A 27,130-nucleotide genomic window follows, 5' to 3' on the forward strand; every position below is an offset into this window, starting at 1 on the left:
TACCAGGTACACTTAACAGGTATTCTTGTGACCTTGGGAATCCTAGTCATACTGGCCACCTAAAATCTCTCTACTATCAGCCACTGCAAGAAGACTTACCATGTGTATTAGTCACACTATCTCAGGGCCATTTACCGTTTTTCATCAAGGTTCTTTTTCCCTTTCAAACCACAAGGTGTTGACTGTGCGCTGAATCTGTTCCAACCCACTTTGTGAAGGGGCTTTCGAAAGCGGCAGGAACAGCACTGCACCAACGACTAAGTTTATGCAGTGCACACCACGTGCTAGAAGTGGTGCTCCGGCAGTTTTTCTGACCTTCTCTCGAGCTCATACCTCTACCTAAAAGCAACTGTGCCTGTGCTTCCAGTTCTCCTCATGAACCGAGTGGGAGCAGGCAAGCTATTACAGTGTCTCTCCTGAGGTCTTTTCTCACCTTTATATGTTTATAAGGCGGCGGCTTCTTGTCATTCTTTCGATCTTCCTGCAGCTGTCTTAGCTCTTTTTGGGCCTTTAACTCCTCAAACCTTGCTGCAGCTTCCTGAAGAGCTAAGAAAACATACAGCACAGTCACTTAATCTCTGGGTAGTATTACTTATTTCGCTTTTTCCCCCTTTTAAGTTGGAGAAAATTCATGTTTTAGACAAAAATCTAAGATATATATATGATTTCTATTTTCGAGTAAGTTATAGTCCCCAGAGTGTTCATCTATGGCATTAAAATGAAACATAATCCATCATTAAATGGCACTATACAGACTACCAGTGTCAGAGGAAAACAGAAAACAAAAACACGGCTAAATAATTTGAAAAAGCCCACATATAACATCTCCTAACAACAACTAGACTGCATCTGCTCAGCAAAGTCACTGCCTTTAAGCCTTTTTCCTCAGTTCTGAGTTTTCTGCTTCCACAAATAATGTGCCTCCTAGGTGTCCAGGTAACATGCTGTGTTCCTTTGGAAGAAATTAAAATTTGAAGTTTTCCTCTCCTTCTTCCCTATTCTCTGGAGCACCTATCCTACTCTTCTCCTAAAGCTCATTCTGTAAATATCCGTTATTAGCCTAATACAAAGATAGATCTTTACAGCTAATCTGCATTCAAGTCCTGAACTTTCATATGTTTAGAAGATTGTAGTGTTTGAAAAAATCTTAATCTCATTCTTCTCCACTTAAAACAAAATTTTAATTCATTATTCTTGACTCAGGTTAAAAACTCTTTAATAAGAATTCCAAATTTTCCCACTTTCCTCTCTGTAGTTTCCCCAAGCTCTGCCAATTCTTTAAAGAAAATCTCCCCTCTAATCCACACCCCTTTCTCCATTTCCTTGTCACCATCTAGCAGACTTGATGTTGCCTGGAGTTGTTCATTCACCCTATTATTCAGCAGGTCCTACCTAGTTTATCTACTTAATGTCTATCTAGTACCCATCATCCTCTCGACTCCATGCGCTATTCTCTGTGACAGTCTCATTACCTCTGCCTGAAATTACTAAAACAGCCAGCTCGCTGACATTCCTGGCTACAACCTCTCACTTTCTATGGTCCTGACATGCCAGTCAGACTGAGATTTCTAAAACTCTGCTCTGACCATGTAACTTAGCCACCTTTTCAGTAAAACAGTCCAGTGTTCCCCCAACCCCGTGCTTAAACCACAGCAAATACTTGGAGGTCACTAACTCATCATGTTCGACTCAATGTGTGCTTTCACATAGGCTGTCTTTTTGCTACAACATTTAAGTTGTTAACTTCCTCACAGTCAGTGTAGGGGTTAAGAGTTTGGATTCTGGAGCCCAGCTATACCAGAGTTTGAAACCTTCCTCTATCACTTACTGGCACTGGAACCTTGTGCAACAAATTTAACCTTTTTTTTTTTTTTTGGCCATGCCATGCACCTTTCGGGATCTTAGTTTCCCGACTAGGGATTGAACCCGGGCCCCTGGCAGTGAAAGCACGGAGTCCTAACCACTGGACCACCAGGGAATTCCCCAAATTTAATTTTTATGTGCCTCAATTTCCTCATCTGTAAGATAAAGATAATGGCATCTAACTTACAGGGTTGCTGCAAAGACTTAAAGCAGAAAACAAACTTTGAAGGGGCCTGGCAATCAACAAATGGTAACTGTTATTATAGTTCTTCTTCAAAGTATCACTTAAGAAAGAAGCCATCCATGACTTCCAAGCTTTGATCCCCAGCACTGTTTTGCTTCCTCTTGGTCTGCTCCCACAGCACACCATGCACACTTCTGCCACAGCACTCTCAAAGAATGGCATTTTGACTACCGGTATCTGTGTCCAATTCCCCCACAAAACTGTGTGTTCCTTGACGGCAGAGGCAGCCAGCCAGCCTAAGGTCAAGGTACAGAAAGAGCAGAATTGCAGAGCTTCAGCAGGCTCAGACTTGTGATATTGCCTACACTCCACTTTCGTCCCCAGCCTTGACGGTGGCCAGCTCTGTGCAAAGATGTTGGTCACCTGGTCCCTGACCATCTGAGACTATAAGACTCAAGACCCAAAGTCCTGTAGTGTTAGTACTGATAGTGCGTATCTGTACAGAAAGCACACTGTCAACAGGTAAGCGAGGACCCTGAAATAACATGAAGGAAACAAAACCTCTGTTGAACTCATTCCTTATGGACATTATTCTCATTCCCCATCCAGGAAGTTTCACTGCTTAAAATCCCCTCTTCACCTCACCATGCAAACAAAATCTTATACTTCAATGTCCAAATATATTCAAATAACAAGAGATACCTGTATTGCCTTTCAAAGGACAGCTAAGGGAAGAAGCTAATTATCATTGATGGGATACCAACTATATGCCCTCCAGGATGATTTTTGTATTATCTCATCGAATTCTCAAAGCAACCCTTGCTCGTTATATAGGCAGAGAGAACGCTGTCAACCCCTCCTGGCCTCAAATACCCGCTCTCCTTCACTGCTAGGCCAGCTTACAAAAACCTCTTTGATTAGAACATTTATGCGCCTTTACCATCTTATGTTGCTCTATAATTTTGGGTGAATTTTATTTCTTCTCAACAAACTAAACAAACAAACACCTCCTTGGAACAAATGTGGTTCTGCTAGATATTCTAGCCCTTGCCTAGCAAACTGTAGTGTTTATTCTACACAACAGTTCCAAAGCTCTGGTACTTACCTGATGAGACGCTGACAAAACAGAATTGGTAAGATAAGGAACTTCCCTTAAGGAAATTCTAGTTAAGTAAAGGTTAGGTTCAAAACTAATGAACTACATGGGTCAACTTCTCTGCAAAATTCTGTAGCCAAATCCTGTAGCCACAGCCACATACTGCCCCTGAGGGCAGAACATAGCTGCTAACAGAGCATATATGAATTCTAAAGCATACAATTCTAACAGAGAGCAGATACACGGGCAACAGAGGTCTTTGTTGGCCTGAGAAACAAAAAAGATAGATAAAGTTACCTTTTTTATATGTACCGTCCACTCCTTTGCCCATCTTATCCTTGCTGCTCACATCCCCCTCCATGTAGGGAAAGACTCGGGCCTGGTGAGTCCACAGATAGTCATTAGACCCAAAGAAGAGCACAGGGAACTCGCCCACATCATGTCTCATCTTGTCAATATTGGAAGGTACAGCTCGAGGATGGCAGATCTCAGCTGGCCACCACCTGGGAAAGGTGAAAAGAAGGAAGGAAACCTCTAGAAGGCTGCAAGGAATGAAAAAGAATCCTACTTTTGGGACAGGAATAAGGAAAAGCAATGTCTCTCTAACCCACATTAATGTCTGACCCAGGGCATTCTTACAATCTAACTAGAGAAGAAACAAGCAGTATGTGCTAAAAGGCTGAAGATGCCCACCCTCACGCACATGCTCAAATATATACACACACACTCCCTTAGACTGTTGTTCTACTTCAAGGAATCTATAAAATAAATAATTAGAGATATGAACAAAACTTTATGACTATAATGTCCATTGAAGTATTATCTGTAAGAATGAAAACCTGGAAAACTTTTAAATGTTCAACAGTAAGGGAACGACAGACGCTATACAATGAAATACAAATTGGCCTTTGAGAAGGAAACTACTACAATGACTTTCAGGCAATTTGGCATTAGCTATTAAAGCTGGAAACCCTGACCCTGCTATTCTATCCTGAGAATGGCCTAGAGAAGCTCCCATGCATGTACACCATGAAACACTGACAAAATATTGATAGTCCAAACGTGAACGTGAGAATGGATAAATAACTACACCACACTGTATGACTATATACAGGAACACTGTAGAACAGTGAAGTATGAATGAGCTAGAGCACTGCACTAACCATAATAAATCTCAGGAGCGTAACAGTGAATGAAAAAAGCAAGCTGCAGGAAAATACAGCAACAATTCCTTTATATAAAGATCTAAAACATACAGAACAAAACACCCATGTGGTAAACCTATATAACCAGGCAAAGAAATAAAAAACATAAAATGCAGTACAAGGTGCCAGTAAAGTACTATTTTTTTTAACTGGGAGGTATATACACAAGTGTTTCTTTAAAATCAAGCATGTTATAATATTTTTTGTACATTCCATATCCAATAAAAATAATTTTAAAAAGAAAAAGCAAGAAACAAAACTGGGTACAAACGATAAGGCTAATTAATTATGTTGAAGGTACGTGTATTGGTGTGTCTGCAAGTAAATATGCCAAAATGTTAGCGATGTCTCTTCCTTGTTTGTGAGATTATGGGTTTGTTTTCATTCATAAAGTTCCTACAGAGGATATATATTATTCCTATAACTGCAAAACATAAAGCAAAGTCTTTTTCTTCTATAATGGATATTCCTGTAATTGCAAAACATAAAGCAAAGTTTTTTCTTCTATAATGGAAAATCAATGGGGGAGGGGATGAACCTTGTTTAATCAGACCTTTTTTTAAAAGAAAGTTAAGCACAAGAAACAGAGGCTGGTAAAAGAACTAAGTGCCAGTCCCCTTCATGCTTACTTACCTGTATCGTCCAACTTTTACCCAGACAATTTCCCTGTAATGTGGCTTTTTGCCTGCCTTACAGTCATTGCAATACCAGTTTCCTTCAGGGATGTCAATGTTCAGGCATTCACGATGAAAAGCAGCAGGGCAAGAATCACAGCACAGAAGGCTGCCTCCTGTGGGAATCAAAGAATCTGGCACTAGCATCACAAGGCTGCACATAAGGACCCAGCTGAGACAGCTCTTGCTCAGCTCCTAACCAATTATTTATCTCCCAGCCAAGGGCTTAGGTAGTTTAGTTATTCAGAAAGACTTTTCTGCAGGAGTATTCCCTCTCCAATGTACTTGAACCACACCCCTGGGGGTTTGTCAGAGTTTACCGTTATTGGCAAAATTAGGTCAGGGCAATGAGGGCAGAAGTAAACCTCTAAACATAAATGTATAAATATATATGTACACACACACACCCCCCACACACTTCTTCCTCTTCATTAAGAGACAACACACTATAAAGAGAGTATCAATGATACACAATACCAGAGTATAAAGAGCACAAGCTTTAACTGATGTCAGACTTGAGCTCTAAGATCATATGACTTTGGGGAATTCACTTTCTTTGCTGAGTTTTAATTTCTTCAGTGGTAAGGTATTTTCTACAACGAACAATAAATAATCACACCTGTTTGAGAACTAAATAAGCAAATAAATTGCCTAGTAGTGTCTGACACGTAAGTAGTCTCCACAAGGCCAGTTCCTTCCCTCTTTTTAAATTACATTTTAATCTTTTTTTTGTTTGGCACTCTCACAACACCTAAGGGCCCTCTGCAGAATAACATTTATAAATGCATAAACATAATACACAAAAGAACATAGATTATATTAAAATGATCAGAATGTTAGAACGAGAGATGAGAGTTATATATGTTTCCTTGTAATGCACAAATAAGAAGATGTAGCAGTAGTAATGACTGGAAACAAGACTTCAAGATATGTACAACAAAATTTACTGGTGACAAAAATCACAGGTACTAATGTTCTTTGTAGCCTAAACTTCAGTTAGGTATAAGATCTACCCTCTCCATCCAAGTGTTCGGATACCAGATTAATTACATATATTGCAGTGATGATGAATTTTCACTTCGTAAAAGATTTTTACCCAAAGTGCCTCAATTTACATATCTCAATCTGAAATCCTCATAGTTGCAGATAATAAAGAATTTCAGGTAAAGAGGTTTCACATTTAAGGAATACAATAAATGCCTTATTTATCTTATGCCAGAAATGAGCATGCTTCAAACATGCTAGACTCAAGCACGTAATTCCAAGTTTCATCCTGAAGAGACAGTGAGGGATAAAGTCATAAGCAAGGTATATACGCATGTCCATCTTCTTGGTTTCACTGTGCTTCTCTTTCCTCATAAAAACCTACAAAACACTTAATTTTCTGACACCCCATCCTTAAACGATTTCTACCGTGCCTTTTCTTTTTCTCAATAATCGAGAGCAGGCTTAAAACAAGCTTTGCGGTGTTGGTTTAGTTGGGGACAGGGATGTGCTTTTGAGACCCAACTCCTGCTTCAACTACAGAAGCTCTCCTTTTACCTGTGTTGTACACTGGAGATTGTACACCTCAGATTCAGAGTGAGGTTTCATTTGGGAAGAAGGTCTGTTGCTACAAGTTCCAAGAACTTGTTTACTCAATACATATAGCCTGTACTCTGTGCTTTCAAAGTCATATTTTGCTATTCTTGTGCATTTTGTGGATGAGGTAAACAATCTTCGCATGGGACATAGACTGACACAGAGTCACGTAAGTGACTGCCCCAATAATGGGATACCTTCTACAACATTCCTCTCTATGCTTAGTTATCTGCTGAGTCAAAATCTGATTAATAACAATTTGCCAACTACATGGCCTTGGTAGAAAAATCTTCCTTTTACTAAGCTGACATTCATGACAACTAGAAATATGTCATGTACGATAAGGCATTTGAATTAGGCCTTCAAAGAAGGCATGAAAAGAAATCTGGACAGAAGAATAACCAGTGAAGAACGGTCAATGGTGGCAAGCACAACAGTTTTGCAGGGAAGGACATAATGGGATGAGCTAAGGGAGAATATGAAGAAAGAAACTGACAGGATTAGTCTGGGTGATGAGTGGGAGGCAGGCAGGAGGGTCTGTCTGGTGGGAGTAAAGGAAACATATAGGAGAAAGACAGGAAGATGAAAGAGGGAAAACCACATGAACCATCATAAGAAACCAAAAGATGTAAAGGTGACATTTGGTAGAAGACAGTAAGAGAAAACAGAGTTTAAACATACTGTTGAATTCTAGGAACCGATTATTTTCAGTTTAGCGATTTACCATACTATTACCATAACACTCTGATAACCACCTTTGGTTTTCTCCTATACATGAACAAACAAATGTCCCAAGACTCTACTCTTTCCTTGTCTTCTAACAGCAGGATAATCCTAGATAGTGGGATCAACAGTTCTTAGGCTTTTTGGCCTCATGAACACTTTATAGTTTTGAAAAATAAGGAGAATCCCAGAGAGCTTTTGTTTTTATGGGCTAAAAATACTGATTAATTCATTTAAAAGTAACAATAAATCTATTATGTTAACATAAATCACATTTTTATGAATAACTATATTTTCCAAAATGAACATTTTTTAATAAGCTCAGTGTTTTACATTTTATCTTATTTTTGTTTTCTTTTAAACTGAAGTGTAGTTGATTTAGAGTATTTCAGGTGTACAGCAAAGTGATTCACTTATACATACACACACACACACACACACACATATGTATTCTTTTTCAGATTCTTTTCCATTACAGGTTATTACAAAATACTGAATATAGTTCCCTGGGATATACAGTAGGAGCTTGTTGTTTATCTATCTATTTCATATATGTGTACCTGTTAATCCAAAATTCCCAATTTATCCCTTCCCTCCCTTTCCCCTTTGGTAACCATAAGATTGTTTTCTATGTCTGTGAGTCTATTTCTGTTTTGTAAATAGGCTCATTTGTATCATTTTTTTAGACTCCCCATATTATTGATATCATATGATATTTGTCTTTCTCTGACTGACTGACTTCACTTAGTATGATAATCTATCTCTAGGTCTATCCATGTTGCTGCAAATGGCATTATTCATTCTTTTTTATGGCTGAGTAATATTCCATTGTGTGTGTGTGCGCACGCGTGTTTATACATACACACACACACACACACACACCACATCTTCCTTCTCCATTCATCTGTCGATGGACACTTAATTTGCTTACATATCTTGGCTATTGTAAATAGTGCTATGAACACTGGGACGCATGTATCTTTCTGAATTAGAATTTTCATCTTTTTTGGACATGTGCCCAAGAGTGGGATTGCTGGATCATATGGTAACTTTTAGTTTTTTTTTTTTTTTTTTGCAGTGCGCGGGCCTCTCACTGTTGTGGCCTCTCCCGTTGCGGGGCACAGGGTCCGGACGCGCAGGCTCAGCGGCCATGGCTCAGGGGCCCAGCCGCTCCACGGCATGTGGGATCTTCCCGGACCGGGGCACGAACCTGTGTCCCCTGCATCGGCAGGCGGACTTTCAACCACTGCGCCACCAGGGAAGCCCTATTTTTAGTTTTTTTAAGGAACCTCCATACTATTCTCCATAGTGGCTGCACCAATTTACATTCCTACCAACAGTGTAGGAGGGTTCCCTTTTCTCCACACCCTCTTCAGCACTTGTTATTTGCAGACTTTTTTATGATGGCCATTCTGACCAGTGTCAGAGTGACCATCATATTTTTTTGCAAACATTTTTGCCAATATTTTTACTTAAATCTGTTGTAAAATGTTGTCTGGTTGATGTATATGAAGAAAATCTGGTCTCTCACAGATAAACAGGTGGAAAAAGGAGTATTTTAATAACCTGTTCAATAACTACATATTCTTTGATACCATACACTAAAACTTCACAGGGTAAACCTTAGTTGCAGTGTCTAATCTGAAACTGTATCAATATACTATTGATATGTTACTAATAGTTACTAATGTAGCTATTACATTAAAATTCTTTAATCTGTCTTGCACTTTGAATGGATCTTTTACATATGCATGGTTTTTAACACCATGCATTGTTCATGTGGAAAATATTGGTTTGCCGAGTCTGGTAATCTTCCAAATGTTGATCTATTTCGTTATGTAATACTAAAATGTCACATTTATTAATATCCCCATGATTTCATCAGTAAATACTAGGAAGCAGTTAAGCTCAGGGTGGGTAGATGACAGTTTTCCAAAATTCTAATTTTCACTTAAGAACTCAAATTTTATCATTGGCAACAATTTGCCAGTTGTTTTTCCTTGAACTGACAGGCTCCTTTTTATCCATTTTCAAGAAATGTCTGACAAATATCCAAGTATGAAGAGCCATAGTTTTTTAGTAATTTTTAAAATTAATTTATTTTTATTGGAGTATAGTTGATTTACATTTTTAGTAATGTTTAAGACTAAAAATGGTATTCCATGAACAAGGCAGCCAGTTCAGATTGCAACTCAATTGCATGAGTGCTTTAACTTAAGATAACCACCAGAACTGCTTTATGTATACTTCCCATTTTATCACACTGAATATTAAAACAATGCTCACATGACAGTTGAGATTTAATACATTTTACTTACTTTTTAAAATCGAGGACATTGTTATGTGAAATGTCCAAGTTTTTACTGCGTGTGGTGACACAGAATTCAATGACTGCTATTACTTGTACAGTTTAGAGCCATCACCTTGATTTGCATTAAGGTGCTAGCAGTTTTACTCACTATTGGCTTTGCACCATCTGTGCAAATGTCAACAAAGAAAAAAGGCAAGTAACATCTTGGTATTATTATGAAAAGAGTTATGATCTCATGGAGGCTCCTCAAAGGGTCTCTGGATCTTCTCCACTTCCCAAAGATTCATGGAACACATTCTGAGAGCCACTGCTGCAGCTACCTAGTTTTCTTGGGGACTAAGTTTTCATTATGAGTATCCATTATTATGCCACAAATTAGGACTGCCAACACAAAGGAACCTCTACTCTGAAAACATCTCATTCCACTATGGAATGAAAAACAGTCTAATGCTGAAACTGTTTCATCTCCCCATCTTCACAAAACATGTAAAATTTTTAGAGCCTACATTTCAGCCTCCCAGACGTCTATTTTCATTCTAAGAGCAGAATTATAGATGTTGTATTTAAATGCTATTAAATATCAAAATTGTCTTTAACTTTCTTCTAAACAAAAGACAGGTGGTATAATGATAAACAGGCAGCAGTGTTCACCAGTTTTATAAGGAACAGATATTATAAAAGCAAAACAGAATGTATGATTCAGGAGAATCACAAAGCTAACATATCTAAAACCAAAAACAGCATAAAACGTCCCTAAACATCCCTAACTACATCAAAATTCCACCCACACGATTGCACTTAATACTCTATTTCATTTATTCTATATTAGCATCATAGTTTGAGGGTTACAACTATGTCCTGATGCAAACTCTAGTCATGTCGCATAAATCTTAAGAGCAACAATAGCTACAACAACAAAGAAGTCCCGATTGACCATTTTCAATCATATAAAGGAGTCATAAAGCTTCTTTTATGGCTTTAGCACTACTTAGTATATCCCAAATTCTCAAAAGGGATGCTAATTCAATTACACATGTCGACTCTTTTAAAATTAGTCCTTCAGAATGTTCATAACCAGCCAAATTTTCGTGAAATTGCATCACCAATAAGTAGATCTTAAAAAACAGAAAAGTTAAGGAAAGTGTTTCCCCCAAATTACTAATCAACAAAATTTAGTCAATTGAAAAGGAAATGAAAAAACTGTATAAGAGAACTGGTGCCACCCTCAACAACTAGAAAACAGGGGAGCAATGTCCACAAAAGTTTTGGAAAAAGAACAAGCAGTCTAAAATCTTATAGTAACCCAATGTGTGCTTCTAGAACAGAGGCAAATGAAGAACAGTCTCAAGCAGAGAAATGTAGGACCTGTGGGTGTTTCTCAGACGTTCAGCCAACCAAGAGAAAAATTTAAATAAGGAATTCAGAACTACAAGCACCACAGTAAATAGACTGGTGGAGTACTAAATCCTCCACTTAACAAAATAGCAAAAATCAGGCTGTGAGGAATGGAAAGGAAAGAAAATGTTTAAGAAGGATAATATTGACTATGCTCTAAATTAGGAGAAGTATGTTTTAAGTAGGGGTTGGAGAGGGGGGAGATACAGATGAAGACATAAAATTTATTTGTCCTCCACTGAAGACCTTGTAGGAACTATTATCCCTTACAGTGAGGAAATATTTAACAGAAGTTCATAAGTTCTTTTACTTTCACCTTGTTTATTCCCTTTAAACTAATATAAGATTGATTTTAGAAAAACCACACACAATTACCTGATAACAGCATCTTCTAGACTTGTTCCTATCCAGATATCTACCCCTTCTATCTGCTTATATGCACATATGTCCGGAGTATTATCACTTAATATTAAGCAATGGTTTTTTCTGATGTAGGACTTGGGGTTATTTAGGGTTTTTAAAATTTCTTTCTTATTTTATTTTTTTACCTCCAGTTTATTTTTTACTTTTTCCCCCAGCTTTATTGAGATATAATTAATGTATAATATTGTATAAACTTAAAGTGTACAATATATATGTACTTGATATGTGTATATACTGTGAAGTAATCACCACAATAAGATTAGGTAACATATTCAACAACTCACATAGTTACAATTTTAAGGTGTGTGTGTGTGTGTGTGTGTGTGTGTGAGAGAGAGAGAGAGAGAGAGAGAGAGAGGACTTAGAAGATCGACTCTCACAGCAACTTTCAAATATACAATACAGTATTGTTAACTACAGTCATCATGCTGTGTATTACATCCCCCAAATTTATTCATCTTATAACTGGAAGTTTGTACCATTTGACCACATTCCCCCATTTTCTAAAAACAATTTTGTTTCCTTTCTCTTTTCTTTAAATTGCTTCAATTGTTTATCATTTTGTTAAAATTAAGTCATTATTCAAAATAACAAAAATAAAATCCTCTCTATTGGGGAACAAAACCACTGTACTGTTATGTTATCAATAATTAAGGACATCACTTCCCAGTATTTCCTCTAATGGCAATGTGAAGAAAACTATACTTTTGTTTCAATTAAAATACTGCATTCATCTCTTTTTGGACTATTTATACATCAAGAAGTCATGTCTTACCTTCTGAGCATACAAAACACCAGCTAACATTAACATGCTCATGATTTCGGCAGCCACGTCTGGGGGTAAAGTGATTAGGGCAGATGATGCTATTGGATGCAAGGATCTTTGACCCAGCAGCCAGGCAAAAGTCATTGGCATGGTATGCCACTGGGCAGCGGACACAGCGCATCAGTCGACCTAAAAATAAGAGAAAAACCAGGGAGAGACAAAAGAAAAAGGGATTAAACATAAAAACGATGTGAGTTATTCAAGTTTATTTGCTAGCAGTGGGAAAATCCCACAAACAAATGGAAGCACTACGAGATCAAGAGACCTTAAACACCCAATTCCCTAAGAAAAGCTCAGATGGGAACTATATGATAAATGGCCTTAAGGAGCCCGATCCCACAACAGTGAGTCTACCTCAACAAGAATAAGCCCTATTTAAACCACTGTCCTGACTGGAAAATGGAATCAGCTGCAGACGAAACGGTGGGGGTGGGGATGGGGGTTGGTGTGTGTATACAATCACATTTAAAGACCAGATGGGAGAAACACTAATGCTTGCTTTCCTTGGCTGGTACTCTGTGATTCTTAAAGCCTTTTAGGTGAATGAATGAACCTCTCTACCTCCACCCCCCCATGAGATATATCCTCTAACATACTTTACCAACTAAGAACCACTACCAAACCACCCCAGTGCTACCTATGATAGCAACTGAAAAGGAGAAGGCAGCTGATGGTTAAGCTGCAATTTTGATCAAGCATGTTACTGTACTTAAGACTGACAAGATCTATGGTGCCAGGAAATCATCTTACAGAAGATATCACCAGTCTGATTAAAAGAAAAGTCAACACTGCCACATTTTTCCTGCCCAATCTCCTTTGGGAGAAGTGGGCTCTTTGGGCATACAAGCATTTGATAGTAGAGATACAATATTTGGCTTTCAGAGAAATCAGTAAGAGACCCACTAGGACTGAGCAGAAAGAAATGACTGGGGCTTCCCTGGTGGCGCAGTGGTTAGGAATCCGCCTGCCAATGCAGGGGACACGAGGTCAAGCCTTGGTCCGGGAAGACCCCCCTTGCCGCAGAGCAACTAAGCCCGTGAGCCACAACTACTGAGCTCTAGAGCCCACGTGCCACAACTACTGAGCCTGCGTGCCACAACTACTGAAGCCTGTGTGCGCCTAGAGCCTGTGCTCCGCAGTGAGAGAAGTCACCGTAATGAGAAGCCCACGCACCACAATGAAGAGCAGCGCCTGCTCGCCCCAACTAGAGAAAGCCCACACACAGCAACAAAGACCCAACTCAGAAACAGATAGATAGACAGATAGATAGAATCCGCCTGCCAATGCAGGGGACACGGGTTCGAGCCCTGGCCCGGGAAGATCCCACATGCTGCGGAGCAACTAAGGCCCTGCGTGCAACTACTGAGCCTGCACTCGAGAGCCCGTGAGCCACAACTACTTAGCCCACGCGCCTACACCCCGTGTTCCACAAGAGGAGCCACTGCAATGAGAAGCCTGCGCACCGCAAGGAAGAGTAGCCCCCGCTCGCAACTAGAGAAAGCCTGAACGCAGCAACGAAGACCCAACACAGCCAAAAAAAAAAAAAAAAAAATCAATAAAATCAATAAATTTATTTAAAGAAAAAGAAAGAAATGATTGTTTTCCCACTGGGAATGGATTTAGAAACTTGAGTTTATCTGCACCCACGTAACAGTTTTGGAAACCTCAGCTCTCAAGCTAACCATGAAGCAGGAAAAAATTTTCTGGATAGGAATTTCCATCTTAAAAAATAAAACAAATCAGCACAAAACAAAACCCTCATTTCTGCCCTATATGCATGTCTGAATGATATCACATCTGATAACCATACATATAAAGGCCCACAGAAGAAGAATACACTTTATTCTGATGAAGGAAGACATCCAGCAGAGCAAAGTCCCTGGCGGTCCAGTGGTTAGGATGCTGTGCTTTCACTGCAGAGGGTGCGGGTTCAATCCCTGTTTGGAGAACTAAGATCCCACAAGCCACATGGCGCGGCGCAGAACAGAACAAAACAAAACAAGATGTCCAGCAGAACACCTTTTCAAACTAAATGTCACATGAATTCCAAATATTTAAAACTACCACATAATGCCGGGGGTTCCATAAAGCACATATAAAAATGTGGTGACTGCTATATTTGTCCATTACTCTCTTATCTCTCACATAAAATGCTGGTACTCTGACAAAAGCTAGAGGCTTATGAAGAGATATGCCAGATAGCATCTGAAACATCCATTGCCAATGAGACCAAGGTTCTACAATTAGATTGGTCTACACAAGAAACCCATACCTTTAGATGCAGAAACACTGGCTGGATTAGCAGCATGGCAGGTTATACATATGTGGAGGGAACACCGGAAGCCCTTGTTCTGCAGGACAGTGGGTGGATATTTCTGGACACACTCTTCATGGTAAAACTTTCCACATAAGGGCAGAAGGCACCTTTTAACATCTTCCCCACTCTGCTTGCATACAAAACAGGTATGTATTCCTAGGAAACAGGAAGAAACAAATTAATACTAACTCAAGAATTCACTCAATGCTAAACCATTAGGTGAAAAGTTAGTGAGTACACAATTCTGCACCAAATTCCAACATGGGGTGGGGGTGGAGGGTGCCCACACCACAAAGCAATTCTCTGATACCAGCTGGTATCCTACAATTCAACTCAATTCTGACACTATCTACTTGGAGATAATATCAGATCCCACAGATTAAGTAAGGGTTCAGTCCTACAAGACTGCCTCCCACCCCAACCCTTACCAGTTCTAAGTCAAGGCTGTCATCTGTACTTCTGACCAACTGGCTATAAATCAGAGGTTGGGTTCAATTAACTTGCAAGAGTGGGTCACAGAACTCAGAGAAACACTTTACTTACTAGATCATCAGTTTACTAAAAAATGATGTAGTTCAGGAACAGCTAGTTAAAAGAAATGCATAGAGTAAGGCATGGGGAAAGGGCTCAGAGCTTCCAGCGCCTCTCCAAGCACGACACTCTCCCCTAATCTCCATGTGTTCACCAACCCAGATGCTCTCCAAACCCCATCCTTTTGGGTTTTAATGGAGGCCACATTACATAGGCATGATTGATTAAAACACTGGCAATTGAGGACTAATCCAACCTCCAGCACTCTCCCCTCCAAAAAGGTCAGGGGGAGATGGAACCCTGTAATCACATGGTTGGTTCTCCTGGCAACCAGCTCCCATCCTTAGCTAGTTCCAAAAGTCATCTCTCATTAACATAAAAAAAAGACATACATCTTTATAGCCCTCATCACTTAGGAAATTTCAAGGGTTTCAGGAGCTCTGTGCCAGAAACTGGACAAAGACCAAATACATATTTATTAAAAATCATAATATCATAGTGAAGAACATTATAATAGACTGATCAGGATGACAACACGAACCTACTGAACAATCTTAATATCACTATTAAGGGGGAAATTTAATACATGCTTGCTGATGTGATGCTATAGGAAGTACACATCCCCCACAAAGTATTCTTGCCAAAGGAAAATTGACTTGACCTGATCCAGCCTCTAGATCTAACTACAAGTTTCCAGGAAATACGGAGGACAGAGGAACAAGTTAAAGGGACACCTCAAGGATGCAATCAGCCAAATTTAGAATGTAGAAAACTTGGCAGACAAATGACCATTGTCTCAAGAAATAAAGAACATTAAAAAATTGGGTGAGGGGGGCTTCCCTGGTGGCGCAGTGGTTGAAAGTCAGCCTGCCAATGCAGGGGACACGGGTTCGTGCCCCGGTCCGGGAGGATCCCGCATGCCGTGGAGCGGCTGGGCCTGTGAGCCATGGCCGCTGAGCCTGCACATCCGGAGCCTGTGCTCCGCAACGGGAGAAGCCACAACAGTGAGAGGCCCGTGTACCACAAAAAAAAAAAAAAAAAAAAAATTGGGTGAGGGGTCCCTCAAATATGTGCAGTTATTGGGATCCAGCAATGAGGTTTGTTATGTAGGGGTGACAAGTCAGGTTTGATTTAGCACAGGCCCAGTAGGGAAACCACATTTGGATACTGAGCACTTAAAATGGCACTAGTCTAAATTGAGATGTATAGTCAGCGTCAATACACGTTGGAGTTTGAAAATCTAGCACATAAAAAAGAATGTAAAAAATTTCAGTCATTTTCACATTAATTATATGCTGACATATTTTGAATATATTGGGTTAAATAAAACATATTTTTGTTGTAAAAAACAAAAATAATTGGGTGAGGGGAATAGTACTGTTGTAGATTAAGAGAAGTTTAAGAGATGAATTTTTTTATTAAAAAATACAATACAGGGACATTATTTGGATCTTGATTCAAAACACTATAAAACAATATATTTTGAGACAAAGTGGGAAAATTTGAAAGTGGGACTGGGTAGTTGATGACACATAGGAATCACTGTATACAATGGATATATATTTTTAAAGTGTTAAAAAAATATGCTAGTTACATATATTTTGGACTATATGAGTAAAGTGAGGCAAGAAGTTGATAACTACTGAAGCTAAGTGATGAATATGTTGAGATTCTTTATACTGTTCTCTCTACTTCTGTATATGTCTGAGGATTTCTGTAATAAAAAGTTTAAGAGAAAAAAAAAATTCTACCTCTAGCTGGGAAGCAAAACAATGTAAGGGAAATAGCCCAGGCTTGAGAGACAGACAGACCTGAACACGAATCCTGCCTTTGGCACCTGCTGGAAATAGGAACACAGTAAAATAATCCACCTCATCTTTATAAACAGTGAGATCACCAACTAATAATTTTAGAAAAAAATTTAAAATAAGTATTTGAAAAGAAGCAATCTACTGCCTGATACTGAATAACTGGCAGCCAATACTTAACTGGAGTAGCCTAAATTATGGTGTGATCATCCTACTATAGGAAAACGGGGTGACCCAGAAGAAATAGTAAACGACTCCTTTATTCTTAGTCTATACATCTTTACTAAAACTAGGGTAAAATTTTCTACCCTCAAAAATAATAACCTCTCTTTACCTCACATAACATATAAAACTTAATTCAATATAGATCACAGACCTAAATGTGAAACCTAAAATTAAAAAATTTTCAGAAGAAAACAAAATCCTCGTGACATTGGGTTAAGCAAGATTTCTTAACCAAAGTCCATTAAAAAAATTTGATAAACTAGACTTCATCAAAATAAAAAACTTCTGGGGCTTCCCTGGTGGCACAGTGGTTGAGAATCTGCCTGCTAATGCAGGAGACACGGGTTCGAGCCCTGGTCTGGGAGGATCCCACATGCTGCAGAGCAACTAGGCCCATGAGCCTCAACTACTGAGCCTGCGTGTCTGGAGCCTGCGCTCCACAACAAGAGAGGCGGCGATAGTGAGAGGCCCGCGCACCGCGATGAAGAGTGGCCCCCGCTTGCCACAACTAGAGAAAGCCCTTGCACAGAAACGAAGACCCAACACAGCAAAAATAAATAATTAATAAACTCCTAAAAAAAAAAATTAAAAACTTCTGCTCTTCAAAAGATACCATTAAGAAAATTAGAAAACAAGTCACAGATTGGGAGAATAATTTGGAAAGTATATATCTGATAAAGGACTTGTAGCCAGAATACATATAAAGAACTCTTAAAACTCAACAGTAAGAAAACAACCCAGGACTTCCCTGGTGGTGCAGTGGTTAAGAAGGCGCCTGCCAATGCAGGGGACACGGGTTCCAGCACTGGCCCGGGAAGATCCCACATGCCACGGAGCAACGAAGCCCATGCACCAAAACTACTGAGCCTGCACTATAGAGCCCACAAGCCACAACTACTGAAGCCAGCGCGCCTAGAGCTTGCGCTCCACAAGAGAAAACACCACAATGAGAAGCCCGCACACTGCAATGAAGAGTGAGTAGCCCCCGCTCACCAACTAGAGAAAGCCCACGCACAGCAACGAAGACCCAACACAGCCATGAATAAATAAATAAATTTATAGGGGGAAAAAAACCCAAATTAAAAAAAAATTTTGAACACTCTTCCTCAAAGAAGACAGAAAAATAAGCACATAAAAAGATGTGCAACATCATTCATCATTAGTGAAATGAACATTAAAACCACAATAAAATACCACTACACATCTGTCAGAATGGCTAAAATTAAAAAGACTGACAATACCGAATGTTGATGAAGATGTGGCAGAATTAAAACTCTCACACACTACTGATGGGAATATAAAATGGTACAAACACTTTGGATGTTCCTTAAAAAGTTAAGCCTACCATATGCAGCCATTCTGCTGTTAGATATTTACACAACAGAAAAGAAAGTGTATCCGTACAACAGATACACAGTGCTTTATTTATAATAGCCGAACCTGAGAACTATCCAAATGTACATCAATAGATGAGTGGATAAACAAACTTTTATATCCATACAATGGAATACCACTTGGCAATAAAAAGAATGAATTCTCAATACCTGTAACAATGTTGTTTAATCTCAAAGTAACTATGCTGAGTGATGGTTTCAAAGGTGTATGTACACAAACACACACCAAAACGTCATCAAAGTGTACACTTTGTGTAGTTTACTGTACATCAATTACACCTCAATAAAGCTGTTTTAAGAAAGAAAATGAATTACTGATACACACATCAACACAGATGAGTCTCAAAAACATTATGCTGAGCCAGACACAAACTCTAAAAAAAAGGTAAATCTAATGTGCTCTGAACAGAAAGCAGATCACTGTTTAACCTGAAATTCATGATGGGGGTGAAGGGGTGAGGTGCAAAAAAGACTGACTGGGTCTGATCACAAAGGAACTTCCTGGTGTGGGTGTATACATTTTATCGAAACCTATCAAAACATACATTAAAAGGGGTACATTTATAGTAAGCAAATTACACTTCAATTAAGTTGATTTTTTTTAAAAGTAGTTCTGCCTTAGATTAGCCTGGTTCAGAGAATACCACATCATAATAAAGATGAGGGCTTCCCTGGTGGCGCAGTGGTTGAGAGTCCGCCTGCCGATGCAGGGGACGCGGGTTCGTGCCCCGGTCTGGGAAGATCCCACATGCTGTGGAGCGGCTCGGCCCGTGAGCCATGGCCGCTGAGCCTGCGCGTCCAGAGCCTGTGCTCCGCAATGGGAGAGGCCACAACAGTGAGAGGCCCGCGTACCGCAAAAAAATAAAAAATAATAAAAAAAATAAAGATGAGACTAGCAAAACTGGATCACTGGTACAAAAGGCAAGAAGATCTCTCTAAATGGTTATCATCAAAAAATCCAGAAACAATAAATGCTGGAGAGGGTGTGGAGAGAAGGGAACCCTCCTACACTGTTGGTGGGAATGTGAATTGGTACAGCCACTATGGAGAACAATACGAAGGTTCCTCAAAAACTAAAACTAGAACCACCGTATCATCCTGCAATCCCACTCCTGGGCATATACCTGGAGAAAACATGGTCTGAAAGTATACATACACCCCAATCTTCACTGCGGCACTAGCAGTGGTAGCCAAGACATGGAAGCACCCTAAGTGTCCCTCAACTGGACGGCAGAATGGACAAAGAAGATGTGGTACCTGTATACAACGGAATATTACTCAGCCACAAAAAGAATGAATAATGCCATTTGCAGCAACATGGATGGACCTAGAAATCGTCATACTGAGTGAAGTCAGTCAGACAGAGAAAGACAAATATCATATGATATCGCTTATATGCGGAATCTAAAAAAAATGATACAAATCAACTTATTTATAAAACAGAAACAGACTCACAGACTTAGAGAAGGAACTTATGGTTACCAGGAGGGAAGAGTTGGGGGGAGGGATAGTTAGGGAGCTTGGGATTGACACTGTACTCACTGCTATATTTAAAATTTGAAAAAGAATAGATACATGTATATGTATAACTGAATCACTTTGCTGTACAACTGATATAACACAACATTGTTAATCAACTATACTCAAATATAAAATAAGAAGTTAAAAAAATTTAAAAAAAGAAGAAGAAGAAGATCCTTCTAAGAAAATTAGGGCAATAGAGATATGCACATATCTAAAATTTGTTTCTAAATTTTATTTACAGGGCCGGGACACCGTATGGCACATAATGATCAAAAGCCCAACGTGTGTAGAAGGCAAAATAACCCCACAACTATCTTGTCTTCCAGCTTTTGTTCCTACACTGCTGAAAGTGGTAGCAGAAAGATGAAATAACTCAATCTGACATGGTCATCTATTTACAGACACAAGTTAATTTCACCTCTTATTTCCCACAGGGGCTAGTCTAAGCCTACACTCTTCCCTTCAGGTTATAAAAATTTTTTTCCCACCATTCTCACCAAGCCAAGGAAAAACTTCCGTGCTCATCTCCCTCACAATTACATGGTACATTCCCTTTTAATCTTTTTATCTCTTCAAGTTTATCCTCTCCTGTCTCTGTGACTGTACTCCAATTATTCCCCTTCCTGTTACAGAAATTTATTTCCCTACACAATTCTTAACCTTCATCCTACTCAAGATGTTCTTCCTCCTGACCCTCTAACATCCTCCCTTCAGCTACTGCTCCCTTTTCCACTGAAGTCAAGCTTCTGTAAGAAATAGTGTATACTGCTACCCATTCATCTTTCAGTTTGGTTTAGTAAGGCACTCTCTCACTGCCAAATACAATAGATCCCCTTTTCATTCTAGAACCTCCTTGGTCTGTTTGCCCCATCTGCCTCTGCTGATGACACCCCATTCCCATGGCTTCACAGACATTCTTTCTTGAGTAGCTCCTCCTCACCTTCCAGTAGCCCCTTTTAAGTGGGTATCCCCCAGTAGTGTCATTAGCCCTCTTCTCACTCTACAGACGCTTTTTCTTTGGGCAGCATCATGCACACCTACGGTTTTAATGACTTAACGAGCATAAAATCTTTACTGTCAACCCTGATTTCTTTACTACTTTCATACCGTAACATCCATTCATAACACTGAAAAAAGAGCAATCTCCTTAGCACAGCTGTAAGGTGCTTCACAGGCTGGTCTCATCTGACCATTCCTAGTTTCTGACCCAATCCGTATATTGTAACTCTCACAAAATAGCTCTCTTTTTTTTTGCTAAGCAGTTTTACTGATGTATAATATACACAGAAAAGTGCACACATTCTAAGTTCACAAATAATCATGAAGTGAACACATTTCTTGATCACCACTCAGATCAAGAAACATAAAATATCATCAGTAACCCAGAAGTCCTCCTCATCACTACCTATGCCTCACCTCTTCCCTAAAATATCTTAAAATATCTTAAACTCCAAACATACTGACCTATATGCTTCCTGTTCCCCAAATATTTCATACGTACTTTATTGGACCTTCTATCCTTCCCCTCCACACACCAATTTCTATTTCTCTCTTAAAACCAAACTCAGATATCTTCCTCTGTAGCACTGGTGCATCTTCATTCACACAGCACTTTAACATTCACAACAACACTTTTTGCACTGTATTATACTATACATTCATTATTCACTGGAGTTTTTTTGAAGGCAAAGACCACAGAGCACCTATCTCTATGTCTGTAGGAATTAGCCCAGTATTGCCACATAAAAAGTGTCTCCAATAAATGATTTTTTCCTAAAAAACTTGAAACTCAAACCTTCCTTGGAAGAAGACCTTTCTCTAACTACTTTACCTGTGCGACATTCATTGCAGATAAATTTTCCTCTGGGCATTTCAGTTAATCCAAGGCACTCCAGGTGGAAAGCCCCACAGCACTGAGCCTCACATAATAGCAGCTCACCCAGTTTCTCACAGTTCTGTTAAGAGAAAGAAAACAGATCTGTCTATAGAAAAAGATCTTTAAAAATCCCAAGCAGAAGGTCTTCATTAAAGCAAAAGTTAAGACGCAGCTTTGCCAGAAACAAAAAATCCCACCATTCATTCAGCTAGTATTTAATGATTACCTCCTCTATGCCAGGTACCACAGGTCCCTGGCTCCCATAATTCTTATATTCTAAGGATACAAAGATATAAGTAAATGATTAAACAAACAAAAGATGTCAGACAATGTAAGCAGCTGGGAGAGCACTCAAACAACAACTGTGGATTTTGGGTGATTAGGAAGGACTTCTCAGACCGGGCTCGGAATGACAGGGCAGCCGCATGATCTGAAGAAGGGACCAAGAAGGCAGAAAGTACAGAAAGCCCCCACACAGGAAAAATCATGGCATTCCTATGAATCACAATGAAAGCCAGTGTCATTGGACAAAAGTGAACAAAAGTTAGAAGTGGTAGAAATGAAGTAAGAAAAAGGCAAGCAAGGGCCCGACTGTGTGGCCTTACAGATTACGGTACAGAGTTTCAGATTTTATTCTAATTGCAAAGGTGTGCCATTATAATGAGCGCTGTACCAAAGGAAGGCTGAAATCAGGTATTCATCTAAAAACAGATCCCTATGACTGCTACATGAAAAATTTCAAGAGTAAAAAGGTGAGAGGAGAAACAGAGATAATCAAACAGGTTACTGCAATGGTTCAAGCAAGAGATACTGGCCAGCTGGGACTTGGGTCATAACAGTCCAGAAGGGCCCTGATTAAGATGTGAACAATCCCTGAGATACACCTAGAACCATATTAAAATCAGAGAGATCACCTTTCTGAGACAATCTCACTAAAACAGGGTGTCAATGATGATACAGCCTTAGGAAATAAAGATCGGGATCTGTTGCTTTTGAAAACATTGTATGATTTATGAAAATTCTGCACATTCCCAACATTTGTTACTTTTCACCCCTCTAATATCCTGGCTTGTTTCCTCATAGTGATTAGCAGAAAAATGATAAAAATGAAAATAACTCTTATACTTATTCTGTAAGACAAGAAAGGGGGAAAGATGGCCAGGCAAGTCTAATATCCTCAAGAACCCAAAGAAACAGAACAGGTCTTGGCCACTTAACATCAAAGCTTAAATAAGCAAACGAGTAGGAGGGCTTTGGGAATAAAAGGCCAGAGGCAGCCAGGGATTAAGAGGGGACCCCAAGGGATTCTGAGCTAGTCTTTCATGTTTGGCTCTCCCATGATCTACTATTCATGACCAAAAACTGACAAATGCCATAAATGTTACATGTTTTGTTTTGTATATTCAGCGTGCCAGCAACATCAGCTTTCCTGCACAATAAACAAATTCGCCTTCATCACTTAAACAGGAAAACTTCAATTACAGTATGTACTGAGGAATAAATTTTTCAAATTAACCAAATGTTACAGACTAACCCTTTAATTGGGATGACCATGTAATTCATCCTTCAAACTAGGACACCTGAGCATGAAAGGAGGTGCTATTAATAAATTATACAAGCACAACAGATTTAAACAAAGACTGATCCAAACAAACCAGGACCATGGGTTACAATACCTTCTTATATGACAATCTTTGTGGGCTTAACAGTCTCTGAGGAGTAACACTGCTTGGGAGCAGGTCTGAATATAATCAACCTTCTTTATATAGCAGTGAAATGAATAGACAAAGAAACTGAGTTGAAATTATACTGGCCATAAGAATATTCTAGGCCTAGGGAAATTTTATTTTTTAGCAGTTTCAATTAGAAAAAAAAAAACCTAATATTTTCAACTTTTTATATGCCAGTTTCTAAGTATTTACAAGGTTAAATCAAGACCATGAAAAGAGAACATAACCAATGCATCCATTTAATTGACTCTACTCCCAAGTAAGATAAAGGCATTTGACATTAGAGTGGAGACACATTTCACAGAGAAGCAAGGCAACATAGGGGTTAAGACTCAAAACCCAGATCGCCTGGGTTTGAATCCTGGCTTCACTGAGTGACTACAAGCAAGCTATTTAACCTCCCTGCACCTCAATTTTCTTATCTATAAAACGAGGATAATAATGATCCTCTATCTTATGAGATTGTTATGATAACTAAATGATGTAATATTTACAAAGTGATTGGAAAAACACTTGACACATAGTAAAAAACACTAAGTGTTTATTAAATAAATAGAAAAATACAGGTGGTAGGTTCTCTAAAGTCAGTACTTTAAAGCAGAAAAACAAAAACAACGAAAACAAACAAAACACACACACACACCAACAATCTATGTGAAAATTCTCCTCGAAAAATTCCTTAGAAACCCAAACATTTTCACACCATGAGAGGTGCAGGAAAATTATCTTTGGCTGAGCAACCACAGATTCATCCCTTCCATCTCAGACCTACTTCAGGGCACCTACCCAGGGGCAACACTAAACATTTCTCTTCTTTTTTTGTGGGAAGAGAGAAGAGTTAAATCCTTAAAGTAAGTGATTCCACTGGAATCATCCAAGAGAATTTTTACTCTAACCATGACTAGGTCATCAAGAGAAGGGAGAGGACTTCTCTTAAAAGATAAGCATGCAATTCAAATGCAAGTGGACAAACATTCTCTACCTGACAAACATTCTCCTTGAGTGCAGCTCCTCCTCCTCGTTCACCCTGCAGTTTTTTAGATACAGGCATTCCGTGGTCATTTTCTACACCCTCCTCAATGGTCTCCTTGGGGCTTGCAGCTGTCCTGTGTGTCATCAGTTCTCCCTTGCAGAGAAAAAATAATGCCCCACATCTATATTATTGATGTCTCCTCCATCTGACCCCCTCCCTCTGGGCTGCTATTTGTCTAGCCATTAAGCACTTACAGATGTTCAGCCAATCACGTGGGCGGACTGCATGCAATGTTAGTTCTAACCCTGCTGTGATTGGGCGGGTAGTGGGCGCCTCATGCCCTGCCACTAACTGCTCTGAGGCTGTTCCACTGGAACTTTTTGAGCTGTTCCATTTTAAGGTTTCACTAAGGGAGAGAAAACATTCTTAAGTTTATTTGATTACTTATTTGTCCTTCCAAGATCAGTGTTTCCTAAATAATGCCCCCCTTGGGCATTCTATTCAAATTGTCCTGGAAAGAAACACTCTGTATCATAATATGTGATGCTGACCTGACTTGTTCTAATTCTCTTTTAACCTGAGTTGGAAAGCTAGGGATAGCATCAATGGCTGCACTGACGCTCTTCAAGAAAATGGCTTTAAAGCTCTGTTTCCTAAAAGTCGCTGTTTACAAACATTACTCTAAAATTAAGCAGTTGGTGGTCTCAATAAATAAGCAAATGAGTTTTTCCCCTAACTGCAGTCTCAACTTTTAAAGGGCAATACCAAGTTCTTCTGGATTATATAGTTACTTGATATTGTGCTCTCTGGTTTTAGAACAAGTTTACTTCATGATGAAACAGTTATGTATTTCATCTGACACCTAGAGCATGGGGTGTGATCTTTTAAAAAGGTCACACCCACAGCTGCCATAGTGCTTTGACTTATTTCTACTAGAATCAGATTCATCTTTTTCTCCAGGATTCCTTGTCACTACTAGCTGTTTCAACAGAATACTATTTTTAGGTAAACTCAAAGGGGAAAGGGATGTGGCCTCTACTGTGAAAAGCAGCTTCACTTTGGAAGGTCAAAAGATGAAGAACTGCATAATACCTCGGAGCTTGGAGTTTCTTTTGATGAGTTGTCATTTTTCACTTTTTTACAGTGCACCTTGGCTGTAGCATGTCTCTGTCGTTTTCGCTTCCTTGGTTTATCAAACAGCTTGGTGGTGCCTAGGACAGGAAAACAGGTGTTACCTGCTGGCTGATCACATGCATGTCCAAGAACTCCTATCCTCAACTAAAGGGACCTCACAGAATTATGGAATGTTAGGGTAAGCACCAACCTTAATTTTAATTTTAATTCCCCAACTTTGTAGATGAGGAAAACAAGGGCAGAGGAAAAAAAAAAGACTTACCCATTAGTATATAACTAGTTGGGGAAATGGTTACATATATATAAATTCTGCCTCATATGGATTAAATAGTAAACATACAGGTTATTAAAGCAATTTCATTCTATATGACTGAAATGAAAGACTTTCTAGTTCCACAAAGGACTTTAATATCCTACAAATGGGGAGGAAATGCATTTAGTAGTCAGGAAAAGATACTAAAACCTGGCCTCCAAGATTAAAGACAATAAATTATATCACTCTGTGATTTAAGGATTAAGACAAAAACATGAAATACATAAGATCTGACTTACAGGAGGAGAGAAAAATACCTCCCTCCCCCAACCAATACATGTATTGGCCAAAAGGACATTCATGCAAGGACTTGCCTGGTGGCGCAGTATTTTAAGAATCTGCCTGCAAATGCAGGGGACACGGGTTCGAGCCCTGGTCCAGGAAGATCCCACATGCTGCGGAGCAACTAAGCTCACGCACCACAACTACTGAGCCTGTGCCCTAGAGCCCGTGAGCCACAACTACTGAGCCTGTGAGCCACAACTACCGAGCCCATGTGCCACAACTACTGAACCCATGCACCTAGAGCCCATGCTCCGCAACAAGAGAAGCCACCGCGATGAGAAGCCTGCGCACCACAAGGAAGAACAGCCCCCGCTCACCACAACTAGAGAAAGCCCGTGCGCAGCAACGAAGACCCAACACAGCCAAAAATAAATAAACAAATAAACGGGTTTTTTTAATTAAAAAAAAAAAGGATATTCATGCAGCGGTACTATAACCTTGAATATGAATGCCTAATCTTGACATATTTAGAAAATGGAATTTAGTCTCTCACTCATTTTTTATTATACATATTTCAACTCTTTGTTATAGAAACATTAAGAGGAATCTTTAAAGAGATATTTTGTAAAATGTTCCAGGATATTTAAGCTAGGTATCAAATACTTTGGAAGACTGCTTTAGGGCTCTCTTCTTGATCTGCCTGATCGAGATGGAGAAGCTCTGCTATCAAAGCTGCTGACAGCCTAAGACTAAAAGGGAAGAGTTAATATGGTGGCAGAATAAAGCTTCAAAATTCTCA

The 27,130-nt window shown here is 39.3% G+C and overlaps 1 protein-coding gene across 5 annotated transcripts in view; it reads right to left on the bottom strand.

Moving 5' to 3' along the window:
• Positions 1 to 27,130, bottom strand: part of NSD1 (nuclear receptor binding SET domain protein 1) — a 127,151-nt gene that overhangs the window by 17,015 nt on the left and 83,006 nt on the right. For all 5 annotated transcript variants that reach the window (XM_082622697.1, XM_082622698.1, XM_082622695.1 and 2 more), the window contains 8 exons: positions 25,752 to 25,870; positions 24,669 to 24,812; positions 21,912 to 22,035; positions 14,554 to 14,754; positions 12,231 to 12,410; positions 4,982 to 5,138; positions 3,441 to 3,646; positions 434 to 546 (listed from right to left, as the gene is read on the bottom strand). In XM_082622697.1, coding sequence (XP_082478823.1) covers positions 434 to 546; positions 3,441 to 3,646; positions 4,982 to 5,138; positions 12,231 to 12,410; positions 14,554 to 14,754; positions 21,912 to 22,035; positions 24,669 to 24,812; positions 25,752 to 25,870 — 1,244 coding nt within the window. The remainder of the gene's footprint in view (positions 1 to 433; positions 547 to 3,440; positions 3,647 to 4,981; positions 5,139 to 12,230; positions 12,411 to 14,553; positions 14,755 to 21,911; positions 22,036 to 24,668; positions 24,813 to 25,751; positions 25,871 to 27,130) is intronic.

Source organism: Mesoplodon mirus (assembly GCF_964341445.2).
Source record: "Mesoplodon mirus genome assembly, chromosome: 5".
Taxonomy (NCBI): Eukaryota; Metazoa; Chordata; class Mammalia; order Artiodactyla; family Ziphiidae; genus Mesoplodon; species Mesoplodon mirus.